The following is an 18527-nucleotide window of genomic DNA, read 5'->3' as shown; positions in this document are numbered from 1 at the left end:
CATCTGTGGAGTTTTGCTGTAGGTTTCAGGGTGCTTTAGGTTTGGGAGTGCTTTAGGTTTGGAGGTGCCGGTTCTGTTTTGGGGGGTTCTGGTTCTGTTTTGGGGGTGCCGGCTCTGTTTTGGGGGGTGCTGCAGCTGTGGAGGTTTTGCTGTAGGTTTGGGGGTGCTGCAGGTAAGGGCGTGCTTTAGGTTTGGGGGTGCTGTGAATTTGGGGTGCTGCGACCACTGGCAGCGTTTCACCTGCCCAAGGTGTCAGCCGGGGGTGCCCCTGGAGTTGGGGTGCGGACAGCAGAGCACTGAGGTGTTTGGGGGCTGGGACTCCCCCACGCGTTCCTCCCTCCTCCGGGGTCCAAGTGGACTCTGCACCCCAAAACAGGCCCGGTGAGGCGAGGGGAGCCCCTGGGGGACACGGCCGCGGGGTGACGTACCTGGAGCTAATTTTGGGGTCCGTTTGCAGGTTATTGTCATGTCCAGCCATGAGACCATCCGGGTGCTGGAGGTGGGGGTGGATGGGGACCCCAAAACGGCCGGGGAGGGAGCGGGGGGGTCCCCGGCACAGGGGGGCCCCCCAAGTGTTGAGGACGCTCCCGCCAGCACCCCGAGCTCGTCCGGCGGGGAGGCGGCAGGTGAGAGACCCCCCCTTCCCGGCATCGTTCCCAGCAGTTCCCCCGGGTCTCTCCCTCCCGGGATCCTTCCCGGTGCCCCCCGGGTCTCTCCCTCCCGGGATCCCTCCCGGTGCCCCCCGGGTCTCTCCATCCCCTGATCCTTCCCTGTGCCCCCCGGGTCTCTCCCTCCCGGGATCGTTCCCGGCAGTTCCCCCGGGTCTCTCCCTCCCCGGATCGTTCCCAGCAGTTCCCCCGGGTCTCTCCCTCCCGGGATCCTTCCCGGTGCCCCCCGGGTCTCTCCCTCCCGGGATCGTTCCCAGCAGTGCCCCCCGGGTCTCTCCCTCCCGGGATCGTTCCCAGCAGTTCCCCCGGGTCTCTCCCTCCCGGGATCCCTCCCGGTGCCCCCCGGGTCTCTCCATCCCCTGATCCTTCCCTGTGCCCCCCGGGTCTCTCCCTCCCGGGATCGTTCCCGGTGCCCCCCGGGTCTCTCTCTCCCCGGATCGTTCCCAGCAGTTCCTGCGGGTCTCTCCCTCCCGGGATCGTTCCCGGTGCCCCCCGGGTCTCTCCCTCCCGGGATCGTTCCCGGTGCCCCCCGGGTCTCTCCTTCCCGGGATCGTTCCCGGTGCTCCCCGGGTCTCTCCCTCCCGGGATCGTTCCCAGCAGTTCCCCCGGGTCTCTCCCTCCCGGGATCCTTCCCGGTGCCCCCCGGGTCTCTCCCTCCCGGGATCGTTCCCAGCAGTTCCCCCGGGTCTCTCCCTCCCGGGATCCTTCCCAGCAGTTCTCCCCGGGTCTCTCCCTCCCGGGATCCTTCCCGGTGCCCCCCGGGTCTCTCCCTCCCTGTGCCCCCCGGGTCTCTCCCTCCCGGGATCCTTCCCGGTGCTCCCCCGGGTCTCTCCCTCCCTCCCGGGATCGTTCCCAGCAGTTCCCCCCGGTTCTCTCCCTCCCGGGATCGTTCCCAGCAGTTCCCCCGGGTCTCTCCCTCCCGGGATCGTTCCCGGTGCTCCCCGGGTCTCGCCCTCCCGGGATCGTTCCCAGCAGTGCCCCCCGGGTCTCTCCCTCCCGGCATCGTTCCCAGCAGTTCCCCCGGGTCTCTCCCTCCTTCCCGGGATCGTTCCCGGTGCTCCCCGGGTCTCTCCCTCCCGGGATCGTTCCCGGTGCTCCCCGGTTCTCTCCCTCCCCGGATCGTTCCCAGCAGTTCCCCCGGGTCTCTCCCTCCCCGGATCCCTCCCGGTGCCCCCCGGGTCTCTCCCTCCCGGGATCCTTCCCGGTGCCCCCCGGGTCTCTCCCTCCTTCCCGGGATCGTTCCCGGTGCCCCCCGTGTCTCTCCCTCTCGGGATCGTTCCCGGTGCCCCCCGGGTCTCTCCATCCCGGGATCCTTCCCTGTGGCACCCGGGTCTCTCCCTCCCGGGATCGTTCCCGGTGCCCCCCGGGTCTCTCCCTCCCGGGATCCTTCTCTGTGCCCCCCGGGTCTCTCCATCCCGGGATTGTTCCCAGCAGTGCCCCCCGGGTCTCTCCCTCCCGGGATCGTTCCCGGTGCCCCCGGGTCTCTCCCTCCCGGTGCCCCCCGGGTCTCTCCCTCCTTCCCGGGATCGTTCCCGGTGCCCCCGGGTCTCTCCCTCCCGGTGCCCCCCGGGTCTCTCCCTCCCGGGATCCTTCCCTGTGGCACCCGGGTCTCTCCCTCCCGGGATCCTTCCCTGCGCCCCCCGGGTCTCTCCCTCCCGGAATCGTTGCCAGGTCCATCCCTGGGAGCCAAGGGGGTGTCTGGGTTGTGTCACCTGGGCTGCTCCGCGGTCCTGCTGCAGGTCCTCCCCCACCCTCCCCCCAGCAACTCACGTTTTGGGGTGATCCCACTTTATTCCTCACTGGTTTCCGGCCAGCGCCCCAAATCCGGCAGGGCACGCGCCTGCCTCCTGTCCCATCGCCCATGCTCTGTCCTGCCGGGGGGAGGAGGAGGCCACACCTGGGGGTGGTGGGTGGTCACCGCACTGGTCACTCTGCGGCTGACCCAGGTCACTGCCCCTCCTGCGTCCCCTCCCCGGGCTCTGACCGCACCTGAGGACACCTGGGGGAGGGTGTCCGCTGCCTGGCTCTGCGGAATTTGGGTGTCTCCCTCTCAGCCGCACCCGTTTCTCTCCCCCAGGTAAAACCAAAGCAGCGTCGCCCACCCCGCTCCCCTCGAGCCCCGCCCCGAGCCAGCCCGGCGTGACGCACCTGGCCGTGCAGGCCACCCCACAGGTAACTGTCCCCCGGGGCTGGGGGCCAGGGGGGACCCCGGGGGAGGTGTCCGCAGAGAGGGGGTGGCCAGGTGAGGGGGACCCCTTTTGTCCCCCCACGCAGACCTGGGGGGGGGGGGGGGGTGGGAAGGGAGGCCCCAGGTGCCCCTTGTCTCCCTATGGAGAAGGGGTTCTGTGTTAGGGGGGACCCCGAGGTAAAGGGGATCCCCTCTCTGCCCCCATCCCAACAGAGCGGGGTCAGCAGTAAGGGGGGACCCCCCTTTATCCCCTCCAGAGAGGCACCTCCACAGCCCCCCAGTGCTCCCCACTTCACAGAGCTTCCCCCCATCTCCCCACGGAGAGGGGTTCACACTTCAGGGGGGCTCCCCCTTTGCCCTTCCCCCCCCTCCCAGAGGGATTCACCAGCGAGCCCCCCGGATCCCCCTTCCCCCAGGGGCTCACCAGGCAGGGGGGCTCCCCCTTTGCCCCCCCCCCAAGAGGGATTCACCGGGGAGTTCCCCCTTTGCCCCCTCCCCAGAGGGGTGTCCCAGGCCGGGCGGGGGGGCCCTGTGGGGGTTTCCCTGATGCTGAGCAGGGCGTTGATTTGTGTTTCTCTTTCAAATCTCATTTATCTCCGCAGGTGTTGGCTCAGGAAAGCTTAGCCACAGGTGTGACAGGAGTAATGGTTCCGGCAGGGACAGTTACTCAACCTCTTCTTATCCCCATCAGTATTGCAGGTCAGGTGACAGGCCAGCAGGCGCTGGCCCTGGTGACAATTCCCACAGCAACGCTCGCCGCGCTCCCGGGACTGACGCCGGCGGCACCCGCGGGGGCGATTTTCAAACCGCCCGTAGCCAATCTCACAGGTAACCGCAGGTAACCGCGCCTGCCCCACACCTGGGAGCGGCTCCGGGCTGCGACCGGGGAGTCTGAGTGGAAAAGGTGCACATTTGGGGCTCCAGCTGCAGCTTCAGGAGTCGTCTGAAATGGGCTTGAATTTGGGGCATTTGAGTACCAAAGCAGTAGCTCTGAGGCTCCAGGTGTGGCACCCGGTGTAGATTTGGGGATCCAGGTGTGGCTGCAGGAGGACTCTGAAATGGGCCTGAATTTGGGGCATTTGAGTATAAACGGTGTAGTTCTGAGGCTCCAGGTGTGGCACCTGGTGTAGATTTGGGGCTCCAGGTGTGGCACCTGGTGTAGATTTTGGGCTGCAGGTGTGGCTGCAGGATGGCTCTGAAATGGGCTTGAATTTGGGGCATTTGAGTACCAAAGCAGTAGTTCTGAGGCTCCACACGTGGCACGCTGTGTAGATTTGGGGATCCAGGTGTGGCACCTGGTGTAGATTTGGGGATCCAGGTGTGGCACCCGGTGTAGATTTGGGGATCCAGGTGTGGCTGCAGGAGGACTCTGAAATGGGCCTGAATTTGGGGCATTTGAGTATAAACGGTGTAGTTCTGAGGCTCCAGGTGTGGCACCTGGTGTAGATTTGGGGCTCCAGGTGTGGCACCTGGTGTAGATTTTGGGCTGCAGGTGTGGCTGCAGGATGGCTCTGAAATGGGCTTGAATTTGGGGCATTTGAGTACCAAAGCAGTAGTTCTGAGGCTCCACACGTGGCACGCTGTGTAGATTTGGGGATCCAGGTGTGGCACCTGGTGTAGATTTGGGGATCCAGGTGTGGCACCCGGTGTAGATTTGGGGATCCAGGTGTGGCACTTGCTGTAGATTTGGGGCTGCAGGTGTGGCTGCAGGAAGGCTCTGAAATGGGCTTGAATTTGGGGCATTTGAGTACCAAAGCAGTAGTTCTGAGGCTCCACACGTGGCACGCTGTGTAGATTTGGGGCTGCAGGTGTGGCTGCAGGAGGACTCTGAAATGGGCTTGAATTTGGGGCATTTGAGTATAAACGTTGTAGTTCTGAGGCTCCACACGTGGCACCCGGTGTAGATTTGGGGCTGCAGGTGTAGCACCCGGTGTAGATTTGGGGATCCAGGTGTAGCACCCGGTGTAGATTTGAGGATCCAGGTGTGGCACCCGGTGTAGATTTGGGGCTGCAGGTGTGGCACCCGGTGTAGATTTGGGGATCCAGGTGTGGCACCCGGTGTAGATTTGGGGCTCCAGGTGTGGCACTTGGTGTAGATTTGGGGCTCCAGGTGTGGCTGCAGGAAGGCTCTGAAATGGGCTTGAATTTGGGGCATTTGAGTACCAAAGGTATAGCTCTGAGGCTCCAGGTGTGGCACCCGGTGTAGATTTGAGGCTCCAGGTGTGGCACCCGGTGTAGATTTGGGGCTCCAGGTGTGGCACCCGGTGTAGATTTGAGGCTCCAGGTGTGGCAACCGGTGTAGATTTGGGGCTCCAGGTGTGGCACCTGGTGTAGATTTGGGGATCCAGGTGTGGCACTTGCTGTAGATTTGGGGCTGCAGGTGTGGCTGCAGGAAGGCTCTGAAATGGGCTTGAATTTGGGGCATTTGAGTACAAAAGGAGTAGCTCTGAGGCTCCAGGTGTGGCACCCGGTGTAGATTTGGGGCTCCACACGTGGCACCCGGTGTAGATTTGGGGCTGCAGGTGTAGCACCCGGTGTAGATTTGGGGATCCAGGTGTAGCACCCGGTGTAGATTTGAGGATCCAGGTGTGGCACCCGGTGTAGATTTGGGGCTGCAGGTGTGGCACCCGGTGTAGATTTGGGGATCCAGGTGTGGCACCCGGTGTAGATTTGGGGCTCCAGGTGTGGCACCTGGTGTAGCTCTGACGCTCCACACGTGGCACCTGCTGTAGATTTGGGGCTCCAGGTGTGGCTGCAGGAAGGCTCTGAAATGGGCTTGAATTTGGGGCATTTGAGTATCAAACAAGGTGTAGATTTGGGGCCCCATGTGTGGCACCTGGCTGCAGCACGGGAGGTTGGAGTTCCCTTTGCCCCCTCCCCAAAATCCCAAATCCAGCCAGTCCCACCCACCTGGGATCTGAAATGCGTTTCAGTTGGGTAATTGGAGTAAAAAACGTGTAGATTTGGGGCTGCAGATGTGGCTGCAGGAGGGCTCTGAAATGGGCTTGAATTTGGGGCATTTGAGTATAAAAGGTGAAGAGCTGAGGTTCCAGGTGTGACACCTGGCTGAAACTGTGGAGGTTAGAGCTCTGTTTGCCCCCTCCCCAACTCATCCTTAGCCCAAAATCCAGCCCAAATCCAGCCCATCACATCCACAGGCTTCAGGGTGAGGGGTTTCAGTATAAAAGGTGCAGATTTCGGATTGCAGGTGTGGTGGCACCTGCTGCAGGAGGGTTCTGAAATACAATTTGGGAGATTTGAGACCAAAATATGCAACATTTTGAGCTCCAGGTGTGGTACCTGCTGAAAGAAGTGACCTTGATGCTCTCTTTGTCCCCTCCTTAATTCATGCTCCCAGTCCCAGCTCAGCCCCAGTCCAGGTTGTGTTCGCCTGCAGGGTCTGAATTTGGGGAATTGAAGTTAATTTGGGAGATTGGAGGTGCAGATTTGGGGCTCCAGGTGCAGATTTGGGGCTCCAGGTGTGGCTCCAGGTGCGGATTTGTGGCTCCAGGTGCAGATTTGGGGCTCCAGGAGTGTCTCCAGGTGCAGATTTGGGTCTCCAGGTGTGGCTCCAGGTGCAGATTTGGGGCTCCAGGTGTGGCTCCAGGTGCAGATTTGGGGCTCCAGGTGTGGCTCCAGGTGCAGATTTGGGGCTCCAGGTGCAGATTTGGGTCTTCAGGAGTGGCTCCAGGTGCAGATTTGGGTCTCCAGGTGCAGATTTGGGGCTCCAGGAGTGTCTCCAGGTGCAGATTTGGGTCTCCAGGTGTTGCTCCAGGTGCAGATTTGGGGCTCCAGGTGCAGATTTGGGGCTCCAGGTGTGGCTCCAGGTGCGGATTTGTGGCTCCAGGTGCAGATTTGGGGCTCCAGGCATGGCTCCAGGTGCAGATTTGGGGCTCCTGGAGTGTCTCCAGGTGCAGATTTGGGGCTCCAGGTGCAGATTTGGGGCTCCAGGAGTGGCTCCAGGTGCAGATTTGTGGCTCCAGGTGCAGATTTGTGGCTCCAGGTGTGGCTTCAGGTGCAGATTTGTGGCTCCAGGTGTGGCTCCAGGTGCAGATTTGGGGTTCAAGGAGTGGCTCCAGGTGCAGATTTGTGGCTCCAGATGCAGATTTGTGGCTCCAGGTGCAGATTTGTGGCTCCAGGTGTGGCTCCAGGTGCAGATTTGGAGCTCCAGGTGCAGATTTGTGGCTCCAGGTGTGGCTCCAGGTGCAGATTTGGAGCTCCGGGTGCAGATTTGTGGCTCCAGGTGCAGATTTGGTGCTCCAGGTGCAGATTTGGGGCTCCAGGCATGGCTCCAGGTGTAGATTTGTGTCTCCAGGTGCAGACTTGGGGCTCCAGGAGTGACTCCAGGTGCAGATTTGGAGCTCCAGGTGCAGATTTGGGGCTCCAGGTGTGGCACCCCCTGCAGCAGGCGAGGGGGGAGACCTGCAGGTGGGAAAGGTGGGGATCGACCCCAACCCGGGGGGGCTCGTAGGGACCCTGCACGTGTGCCAGGTGTGTCCGGGGAGATTCTGGGTTCCCCCAGGCGCCCCCCGCTCTGTGCTGCAGCAGCAGCACCTGGGGTAGGTGACACCCCGGTGACGGGAGGGGACAGTCGGGCGGGGCGGGGGGGGACACGGGCGCAGCGTCCCCGGTGCCAGCCCACTCACGGTGTCTCCGTCTCTCCGCAGCCGCCGCCGTGCTCAGCCCCGCCATCCCGGCCGTCCCGGCGGTCCCGGCGCCGCGGCCGCCCCCGCCGCCCCCGGGGCAGCCCCCGCTGCTGCCCCAGCCCCCCCCGGCGCCCACCCCCCCAAAGGACCCCCCGATGTCCGTCCAGCCCCAGATCACCGGACTGGCCTTTAACCCCGGCATAGTAAGGATTGATCCCAGCCCATCCCGGGGTCCGGGGGCCGCGGGGAGCCCCGGGAATTCCAGGGCCGCGTCCCGGCCTCAGTTTCCCCAGGCAGGATTCCAGCCCCCGTGTCCCAGAACAGGATCCCAGCCTCAGTTTCCCCAGGCAGGATCGCACTCTCAGTTTCCACACGGGAGATTGTGACCTCAGTGTCCCTGGAGAGGATCCCTGCCTCAGTTTCCCAGGACAAGATCCCAGTCCGTTTCCCAGGTGGGATCCCTGCCTCAGTTTCCCTGTGCAGGATCCCAGCCTGGTTTTATGTGCAAGATCCTGGCCTCAGTTTCTCTGAGCAAGATCCCTGCCTCAGTTTCCCCGTGCAGGATGCAAGCCTCAGTTTCCCCGAACTCAATCCCAGCCTCAGTTTCCCCACCCCAAGAAGCTGCAGCTCTGCTTTGGGCAGCTCCCAGCAGGTGGTTGTATGGATTTAGGGATTTAGGAACACCCAGGGACCCCGGGGACTGGGAGGGGGGGACTATCCCAGGGGGTCCCAGTGGCCCCCACTGGCCCAGCTCTGACCCCGTTTCCGTCCCACAGCTCACGGCGGCTCTGGGGGCGCAGCCGCAGATCCTGGGGTCCCTCAGTGCCCCCCCCGTGATCGCCAACCCCCTCCCCAGCGTCCAGGGGATCCCGGGGCAGCTCCTGACCAACACCCAGGGCCAGGTACCGCGGGGGTCCCCTGCCCCCCCACGGGGTTGTGTCACCTGGGGAGGGGGTCCCAGCTGCTCCCGGGGCTTTGTGCCCCCCGCGGGGGGGGTGTTTCCGGGTCCCCCAGCACTGTGTCCCCCCCCAGGTGATCGGGACCCTGCCGTGGGTCGTGGCCCCCCCCGGGGTGGCCGCGGCCGTCCCCGCGCCGGCCCCGGCCAGCCTGCAGGTGACACCGGTGACACCGCAGCTGCTGCTCAACGCGCAGGGCCAGGTCATCGCCACGCTGGCCACGGGGGCCACGCTGGCCACGGGGGCCACGCTGACCGCGGGGGCCACGCTGGCCACCGCCCCCCCCGCTCCGGCCCCCGGCAAGAAAAACGGGCCAGCCGAGCCCCCCATCAAGAGCGAGGTGAGGCCACACCCCGAGACCCCCTGAGCCCCCCGAGTCACCCCGAGACTCCCCCCGAGTCACCCCGAGACCCCCTGAGCCCCCCGAGTCACCCCGAGACCCCCTGATAACCCCGAGTCACCCCGAGACCCCCCCCGAGTCACCCCGAGACCCCCTGAGCTCCCCCGAGTCACCCCAAAACCCCCTGAGCCCCCCGAGTCACCCCGAGAGACCCCGAGACCCCCTGAGCCCCCCGAGTCACCCCGAGAGACCCCGAGACCCCCTGAGCCCCCCGAGTCACCCTGAGACCCCCTGAGCTCCCCCGAGTCACCCCGAGACCCCCTGAGACCCCCCGAGTCACCCCGAGAGACCCCGAGACCCCCTGATTACCCCGAGTCACCCTGAGACCCCCTGAGGCCCCCCGAGTCACCCCAAGACCCCCTGAGCCCCCCGAGTCACCCTGAGCCCCCCGAGTCATCCCGAGACCCCCTGAGACCCCCGAGTCACCCTGAGACCCCCTGAGCTCCCCCGAGTCACCCCGAGAGATCCCGAGACCCCCTGAGACCCCCGAGTCACCCCGAGAGACCCTGAGACCCCCTGATAACCCCCGAGTCACCCTGAGACCCCCGAGTCACCCCGAGAGACCCCGAGACCCCCTGAGACCCCCGAGACCCCCTGAGCCCCCCGAGTCACCCCAAGACCCCCTGAGCCCCCCGAGTCACCCTGAGCCCCCCGAGTCACCCCGAGACCCCCTGAGACCCCCGAGTCACCCCGAGAGACCCCGAGACCCCCTGAGACCCCCTGAGCCCCCCGAGTCACCCCGAGAGACCCCGAGTCACCCCGAGACCCCCTGAGACCCCCCGAGTCACCCCGAGAGACCCCGAGACCCCCTGATAACCCCGAGTCACCCCGAGACCCCCTGAGACTCCCGAGTCACCCCGAGAGACCCCGAGACCCCCTGAGACCCCCTGAGACCCCCGAGACCCCCTGAGACCCCCTGGTCACCCCGAGAGACCCCGAGTCACCCCGAGACCCCCTGAGACCCCCCGAGTCACCCCGAGAGACCCCGAGACCCCCTGATAACCCCCGAGTCACCCCGAGACCCCCTGAGACCCCCGAGTCACCCCGAGAGACCCCGAGACCCCCTGAGACCCCCTGAGACCCCCGAGACCCCCTGAGACCCCCTGAGCCCCCCGAGTCACCCTGAGCCCCCCGAGTCACCCCGAGACCCCCTGAGCCCCCCGAGTCACCCTGAGCCCCCCGAGTCATCCCGAGACCCCCTGAGCCCCACAAGCCCCCCCTCACCAGCGAGGTGGGTCACGGCTGGGGGACCATGGCAGTGTGGCCAAAGGGTGGCAGCGTCCCCAGCCAAGGGGCTTTGGGACCCTCCCCGTGCCTTTGGGACCCTCCCCGTGCCTTTGGGACCCTCCCCGTGCCTTTGGGACCCAGCCACACGACCTTGGGGGAGACAGAAGTGCCTTTGGGATGTGGCCAGACGGTTTTGGGACACCATGACCGCTCCTGGGACCTGGCCATGTGGTTTGGGGGGGATGTGAGCCCCTTTGGGACCTGGCCATGTTGCTTTGGGGGACACTCCTGGGACCCGGCTTTGGGATCCCGTGAGCACCTTTGGGCTGTGGCCACGGGGCTTTGGGACCCAGACAGGTGGGTTTAGGAGCCCATGAGCTGTGTGGCTGTGGGGACACATGAGTACCTTGGGGTCCTGGCCATGTGGCTTTGGGACTCCAGGAGCACCCCCAGGCCGTGCCCCCTCCTGCCCCAGCGCTGTCCCGTGGTCACCCGTCCCCCTCCTGGTGCCACCAGCTCTCCCAGTGGGACGTGTCCCACGGGGAGCAGAGCTGCTGGTCCCCCCCAGGCCACCCCTGGGTCCCCCAGGCCACCAGGTCACCCCCGGGTCCCCCCCAGGTCCAGCCCATCCAGCCGGCCCCGGCCGGGGTGGGGACGAGCCCCACGCCCGTGGCCAAGGTGTCGCCATCCCCGGTGCCCATCACCTGCTCCGAGACCCCCACCGTGAGCCAGCTGGTGTCCAGTGAGTCACTGGGAGCACTGGGAGAGGGATGATGGGCTGTGGGGGGAATAGTGGGGTCTGGGATCCGCTGGGAAGGGCCATGGCAGGAACTGGGATCGTGTGGGAAGAGGGATAACAGAGTCTGGGGTCCCCTGGTAATAATGGGGTCTGGAAAGTGTTGGGAAGAGAGATACCAGAGTCTGGGATCCCTGGGAAGAGAAGCCTGGGAAGAGATAAGAACTGGGGGATAATGGGGTCTGGGATCCAGAGCAGAGGAATAATGGGAAGAGAAGAGATAAGAGGGACTGTGGGAAAAAGGGATAAGGGGGGGTCTGGGATCCCTGAGCAGAGGAATAATGGGAACTAGGAAAAGGAATAACAGGAACTGGGGTCCCCTGGTAATAATGGGGTCTGGAAAGGGTTGGGAAGAGAGATATCAGAGTCTGGGATCCCTGGGAAGAGAAATAAAGTGTGGGATCCCTGGAAGGAGATAAGAGGGACTGTGGGAAAAAGGGATAAGGGGGGTCTGGGATCCCTGGGCAGAGGAATAACAGGAACTGGGAAGAGGGGCCCGAGGTCTGGGATTAACAGAGTCAGGGAACCGCTGGAAAGGGGGAGCGCTGTGTCTGGGGTCCTGGGAAAAGGGCTAACAGGGACTGGGGTCCCTGGGCCCGGGGCTCACAGCCCCCCCTGCCCCCCCAGAGCCCCCCGCCCCGCCCAGCGCGGAGGAGGACGGGATCAACCTGGAGGAAATCCGGGAATTCGCCAAGAACTTCAAACTGCGGCGCCTCTCGCTGGGGCTGACCCAGACCCAGGTGGGGCAGGCCCTGACGGCCACCGAGGGCCCTGCCTACAGCCAGTCGGCCATCTGCAGGTAATGTCACCTGGGGACAGGTGTGGGGACAGGGACAGGGCCATCTGCAGGTAATGTCACCTGGGGACAGGTGTGGGGACAGGGACAGGGCCATCTGCAGGTAATGTCACCTGGGGACAGGTGTGGGGACAGGGACAGGGCCATCTGCAGGTAATGTCACCTGGGGACAGGTGTGGGGACAGGGACAGGGCCATCTGCAGGTAATGTCACCTGGGGACAGGTGTGGGGACAGGGACAGGGCCATCTGCAGGTAATGTCACCTGGGGACAGGTGTGGGGACAGGGACAGGGCCATCTGCAGGTAATGTCACCTGGGGACAGGGACAGGGCCATCTGCAGGTAATGTCACCCTGGGGACAGGGACAGGGCCATCTGCAGGTAATGTCACCCTGGGGACAGGTGTGGGGACAGGGACAGGGCCATCTGCAGGTAATGTCACCCTGGGGACAGGTGTGGGGACAGGGACAGGGCCATCTGCAGGTAATGTCACCTGGGGACAGGGACAGGGCCATCTGCAGGTAATGTCACCTGGAGACAGGTGTGGGGACAGGGACAGGGCCATCTGCAGGTAATGTCACCTGGGGACAGGTGTGGGGACAGGGACAGGGCCATCTGCAGGTAATGTCACCTGGGGACAGGTGTGGGGACAGGGACAGGGCCATCTGCAGGTAATGTCACCTTGGGGACAGGGACAGGGCCATCTGCAGGTAATGTCACCCTGGGGACAGGGACAGGGCCATCTGCAGGTAATGTCACCTTGGGGACAGGGACAGGGCCACCTGTACAGACAGGGACAGGGACAGGGTCACCTGCCGGTGAGGGGACAGGACAATCACAGGGGCCGGGTATTGGGCAGGCCCAGGGGCAGGGACAGGAGGAGGAAAGGGGAAAAGATGGAAAATTTGGGGAAGGGAGAAGTGGAGAATGGGAGGAAAACAGGAGGGAAGGAAGGAAATTGGAGAGGAGAAAACTCTGGGAAAGGAGGAAAAGCTGAGAATGGGAGGAAAGCGGGGCAAAGGAAAGTTGGGGAAAGGGAAGAGAGGTGGAGGGAGGGGAACTGGAGCAAAAGGAAAATGGGCAAAGCTGGAAAATGGGGCAGAGGAGGAAACTGAGGAAGGGAAGGGAATGGGGCCAAGGAGGAAACTGAGGAAGGGAAGGGAATGGGGCCAAGGAGGAAACTGAGGAAGGGAAGGGAATGGGGCCAAGGAGGAAACTGAGGAAGGGAGGGGAATGGGGCCAAGGAGGAAACTGAGGAAGGGAGGGGAATGGGGCCAAGGAGGAAACTGAGGAAGGGAAGGGAAGGGAATGGGGCCAAGGAGGAAACTGAGGAAGGGAGGTTAATGGGGCCAAGGAGGAAACTGAGGAAGGGAGGTTAATGGGGCCAAGGAGGAAACTGAGGAAGGGAGGTTAATGGGGCCAAGGAGGAAACTGAGGAAGGGAGGGGAATGGGGCCAAGGAGGAAACTGAGGAAGGGAAGGGAATGGGGCCAAGGAGGAAACTGAGGAAGGGAAGGGAATGGGGCCAAGGAGGAAACTGAGGAAGGGAAGGGAATGGGGCCAAGGAGGAAACTGAGGAAGGGAAGGGAATGGGGCCAAGGAGGAAACTGAGGAAGGGAAGGGAATGGGGCCAAGGAGGAAACTGAGGAAGGGAAGGGAATGGGGCCAAGGAGGAAACTGAGGAAGGGAAGGGAATGGGGCCAAGGAGGAAACTGAGGAAGGGAAGGGAATGGGGCCAAGGAGGAAACTGAGGAAGGGAGGGGAATGGGGCCAAGGAGGAAACTGAGGAAGGGAAGGGAATGGGGCCAAGGAGGAAACTGAGGAAGGGAGGGGAATGGGGCCAAGGAGGAAACTGAGGAAGGGAGGGGAATGGGGCTAAGGAGGAAACTGAGGAAGGGAGGGGAATGGGGCTAAGGAGGGTGTTGGTCGTTGCTCCCCCCTCACTGTCACCCCCAGTCCCAGCCTGCTGTCCCCTTGTCCCCCATCCCTGAGGGTCTCCCATGTCCTCCACATCCCCTCAGGTTCGACAAGCTGCAGATCAGCCCCAAACATCCCCGCCCAGTGTCCCCTGCGTCCCCCCTGAGTGTCCCCAGAGTGTCCCCCCGAGTGTTCCCAGTGTCCTCTGAGTGTCCCCGTGTCCCTGTGTCCCCAGCTACGAGAAGCTGGACATCCCCCCTGAGTGTCCTGTGTCCCCTGACTGTCCCCTGTGTTGCTCCTGACTGTCCTCTGAGTGTCCCTGTGTCCCCAAGTTCGAGAAGCTGGGCATCCCCCCTGAGTGTCCCCATGTGTCCCCAGGTTCAAGACACTGGACATCCCCCCGAGTGTCCCCATGTGTCCCCAGGTTCGAGAAGCTGCACATCCCCCCTGAGTGTCCCCATGTGTCCCCTTGTGTCCCCAGGTTCGAGAAGCTGCACATCCCCCCTGAGTGTCCCCATGTGTCCCCAGGTTCGAGAAGCTGCACATCCCCCTGAGTGTCCCCATGTGTCCCCAGGTTCGAGAAGCTGCACATCCCCCTGAGTGTCCCCATGTGTCCCCGTGTGTCCCCAGGTTCAAGACACTGGACATCCCCCTGAGTGTCCCCATGTGTCCCCATGTGTCCCCAGGTTCAAGACACTGGACATCCCCCTGAGTGTCCCCATGTGTCCCCGTGTGTCCCCAGGTTCAAGACACTGGACATCCCCCTGAGTGTCCCCATGTGTCCCCGTGTGTCCCCAGGTTCAAGACACTGGACATCCCCCTGAGTGTCCCCATGTGTCCCCGTGTGTCCCCAGGTTCGAGAAGCTGGACATCACGCCCAAGAGCGCGCAGAAGCTGAAGCCGGTGCTGGAGAAGTGGCTGCGGGAGGCGGAGCAGCGGCAGCGCGAGGGGCAGCAGCACCTGCTGGAGTTCGTGGGGGGCGAGCCGGGCAAGAAGCGCAAGCGGCGCACGTCCTTCACCCCGCAGGCGCTGGAGGCGCTCAACGCGCACTTCGAGCGCAACGCGCTGCCCACGGGCGCCGAGATCACGCGCATCGCGCAGGAGCTGCGCTACGAGCGCGAGGTGGTGCGGGTGTGGTTCTGCAACCGCCGCCAGACCCTCAAGAACACCAGCAAGCTCAACGTCTTCCACGTGCCCTGACGGGCAGCGCCCCGGCCGCCGCCGGCCTCCCGGGTCTGTCCCTCCGCCGCCACGCCCGGACCTGTGTCCGCCTCCAGCGTCGCTCAGCGCCCCGGACTGGGAGCGCTGGGAGCGCCCCCGTGTCCCCCCGGCCTCCAGCCATCAGCACTTTGGGCACTGCTTCTGTCCCTCTGCCACCCGGTTCCACCACCACACCTGAGCCTGTGTGCACCACGCCGGTGCCTGCGTCCAGCACACCTGTACCCGTGTCCAGCACACCTGTACCCGTGTCCAGCACACCTGTACCTGTGTCCACCATGGCCGTACCTGTGTCCAGCACACCTTTACCTGTGTCCAGCACACCTGTACCTGTGTCCAGCACACCTGTACCCGTGTCCAGCACACCTGTACCTGTGTCCAGCACACCTTTACCTGTGTCCAGCACACCTGTACCTGTGTCCAGCACACCTGTACCCGTGTCCAGCACACCTGTACCTGTGTCCAGCACACCTGTACCCGTGTCCAGCACACCTTTACCTGTGTCCACCATGGCCGTACCTGTGTCCAGCACACCTGTACCTGCGTCCAGCACACCTGTACCCGTGTCCAGCACACCTGTACCTGTGTCCAGCACACCATTACCTGTGTCCAGCACACCTGTACCTGTGTCCAGCACACCTTTACCCGTGTCCAGCACACCTGTACCTGTGTCCAGCACACCATTACCTGTGTCCAGCACACCTGTACCTGTGTCCAGCACACCTTTACCCGTGTCCAGCACACCTGTACCTGTGTCCAGCACACCTGTACCTGTGTCCAGCACACCTTTACCTGTATCCAGCACACCTGTACCCGTGTCCAGCACACCTTTACCCGTGTCCAGCACACCTGTACCTGTGTCCAGCACACCTGTACCCGTGTCCAGCACACCTTTACCTGTGTCCAGCACACCTGTACCCGTGTCCAGCACACCTTTACCTGTATCCAGCACACCTGTACCCGCGTCCAGCACACCTGTACCTGTATCCACCACACCCGTACCTGCATCCAGCACACCTGTACCCATGTCCAGCACACCTTTACCTGTGTCCAGCACACCTGTACCTGTGTGCACCACGCCGGTGCCTGTATCCAGCACACCTGTACCCGTGTCCAGCACACCTGTACCCGTGTCCAGCACACCTTTACCTGTATCCAGCACACCTGTACCCGTGTCCAGCACACCTGTACCCGTGTCCACCACACCTGTACCTGTGTCCAGCACACCTGTACCCGTGTCCAGCACACCTGTACCTGTGTCCAGCACACCTGTACCCGTGTCCAGCACACCTGTACCTGTGTCCAGCACACCTGTACCCGTGTCCAGCACACCTGTACCTGTGTCCACCACACCCGTACCCGTGTCCAGCACACCTGTACCCGTGTCCACCTCACCTGTACCCGTGTCCAGCACACCTGTACCCGTGTCCAGCACACCTTTACCTGTATCCAGCACACCTGTACCTGTGTCCAGCACACCTGTACCTGTGTCCAGCACACCTTTACCTGTGTCCAGCACACCTGTACCTGTATCCACCACACCCGTACCTGTGTCCAGCACACCTGTACCCGTGTCCAGCACACCTGTACCTGTGTCCAGCACACCTTTACGTGTGTCCAGCACACCTTTACCTGTGTGCACCACGCCGGTGCCTGTGTCCAGCACACCTGTACCCGTGTCCAGCACACCTGTGCCTGCGTCCAGCACACCCGTACCTGTGTCCAGCACACCTGTACCCGTGTCCAGCACACCTGTACCTGTGTCCAGCACACCTGTACCTGTGTCCAGCACACCTGTACCCGTGTCCAGCACACCTGTACCTGTGTCCAGCACACCTTTACGTGTGTCCACCATACCTGTGCCTGTGTCCACCATGCCCGTACCTGTGTCCACCACCTCTGTACCTGTGTCCACCACACCTTTACCTGTGTTCAGCACCTCTGTACCTGTGTCCACCACACCTGTACCTGTGTCCACCACACCTGCGCCTGTGTCCAGCACCCCTGTACCCGTGTCCGACATCCAACGTCTTCCACACATTCTCAACTGGGAGCACTGGGAACATCCCAGTTCCCGGTCACAGTCCCACATGACCACCTGCCATCAGCACTTCGGCCACTGATTTTGTCCCTTTGGCCACTGATTTTGTCCCTTTGGCCACCCCTTTGTCCCTCCAGCCCCGTGCCCGTACCTGTGCCCACCCCGCTGTGCCCTTCAGCACACTGAACTGGGAGCACTGGGAATCCCCTCTGTGTGTCCCACCAGTCACAGCCCCTTGACCTCCAGCCATCAGCACTTTGGCCACTGGTTTTGTCCCTTTGGCCACGGATTTTGTCCCTCTGCCCCCGTGCCTGTACCTGTGCCCACCTGTGCCTGTGTGTGTCCCCCGTTCCCTCCTCTCACACACGACCCGAGGGTGTCGATGTCACCTCTCCCCACCTGTGACACACGTGGTGACAGACCCCCCCTGAGTCTCACACACCCACCCAAAGTCAGCGAGTTCCATTTTTCTGGGTTTTGCTCTTTTTGCTGTGTTACTGAGGCGATGTTACGGCTCACCAGGGGTGACCCCAAATTTACGTCACCCCCACGCTGGTTTTGCGGGTCCCCCACCTCGTGAGGGGCTTCTGGGGGTGATCCCCCACCGTGGGGAGGTCCCGTGGGTGGATTTTGGGGACATCACCCCGGGTTTGGGGGGCGTGAACCCCAAAGCAGAGGCAGCGCCCCTTCCCCACCTCCCCCTGCCCGGAGCCCGGGGGGCTCCAGCCCGCCGGGGAGCGATGGGAGGGGAGCTTTGGGGGGGACGCGGGGGCGCCCGCTGGGGCCGCGGCAGACTGATGCACTTGATGTAGTGGTGTGAAATAAACAGTATTTTTCTTTTTTCTTTTCCTTTCCCCTTTTTTCAGGATTTGAGGGGGGCGCGGGGTCCTTCATCCTGCTCGGCCCTCGCCGGCGGCCGGCGCAGGGGCAGGAGCGGGACTCGAACCCGCGGCCCCGCGGGAGGCGCCGCGCACAGCCCGGCGCCGCACGCCGCCACGGCCGCGCCCCCCAGCCAATCCCCGAGCGGCCTGCCCGGCGCGAAGCTCTCTATTGGTTGCTTTCGCCGGCCGTCACGCGGCACCTCCCGGTCCCATTGGCTGAGCGCGGCGGAGGGGCGGGGCCGCCCTCCCAGCGGCGGGGGTGGGGCCTCCGCCTCCATCTTGGCGGAGCGGCGCGTTTGGGGGTCCCGGCCCGGAGCGGGGGCGGGCCCGGACTGGGGGTCCCGGCCCGGACTGGGGGGTCCCGGCTTGGATCAGGGGGTCCCGGCCCGGATTGGGGGTCCCGGCTTGGATTGGGGGTCCCGGCCCGGATTGGGGGTCCCGGCTTGGATTGGGGGTCCCGGCCCGGATTGGGGGTCCCGGCCTGGATTGGGGGTCCCGGCCCGGATTGGGGGTCCCGGCTCGGACTGGGGGTCCCGGCCTGGATTGGGGGGTCCCGGCCTGGATTGGGGGTCCCCGCTCGGATCGGGGGGTCCCGGCCCGGATTGGGGGTCCCGGCCCGGATTGGGGGTCCCGGCCCGGACTGGGGGGTCCCGGCTTGGATTGGGGGTCCCGGCTCGGATCAGAGGGTCCCGGCCCGGATTGGGGGTCCCGGTTCGGATCGGGGGGTCCCGGCCCGGATTGGGGGTCCCGGCTCGGATTGAGGGTCCCGGCCCGGACTGGGGGGTCCTGGCCTGG

The 18527-nt window shown here is 64.0% G+C and overlaps 1 protein-coding gene across 2 annotated transcripts in view; it reads left to right on the top strand.

Moving 5' to 3' along the window:
- Positions 1-14816, top strand: part of POU6F1 (POU class 6 homeobox 1) — a 29444-nt gene extending 14628 nt beyond the window's left edge. Inside the window, exons 3-11 of one of the 2 annotated variants that reach the window (XM_068212673.1) lie at positions 458-626; positions 2746-2840; positions 3459-3684; positions 7524-7705; positions 8279-8404; positions 8535-8798; positions 10704-10827; positions 11509-11680; positions 14447-14816. In XM_068212673.1, coding sequence (XP_068068774.1) covers positions 458-626; positions 2746-2840; positions 3459-3684; positions 7524-7705; positions 8279-8404; positions 8535-8798; positions 10704-10827; positions 11509-11680; positions 14447-14792 — 1704 coding nt within the window. In that variant the 3' untranslated portion in view covers positions 14793-14816. The remainder of the gene's footprint in view (positions 1-457; positions 627-2745; positions 2841-3458; positions 3685-7523; positions 7706-8278; positions 8405-8534; positions 8799-10703; positions 10828-11508; positions 11681-14446) is intronic. The other variant, XM_068212675.1, reaches the window with a different exon arrangement.
- The last annotated feature ends 3711 nt before the right edge of the window (positions 14817-18527 follow it).

Source organism: Anomalospiza imberbis, chromosome 22 (assembly GCF_031753505.1).
Source record: "Anomalospiza imberbis isolate Cuckoo-Finch-1a 21T00152 chromosome 22, ASM3175350v1, whole genome shotgun sequence".
In the NCBI taxonomy this organism is placed as follows: Eukaryota; Metazoa; Chordata; class Aves; order Passeriformes; family Viduidae; genus Anomalospiza; species Anomalospiza imberbis.
Note: the sequence above shows the minus strand (reverse complement) of the source record. Positions and strands in the feature narration are given on the sequence as shown.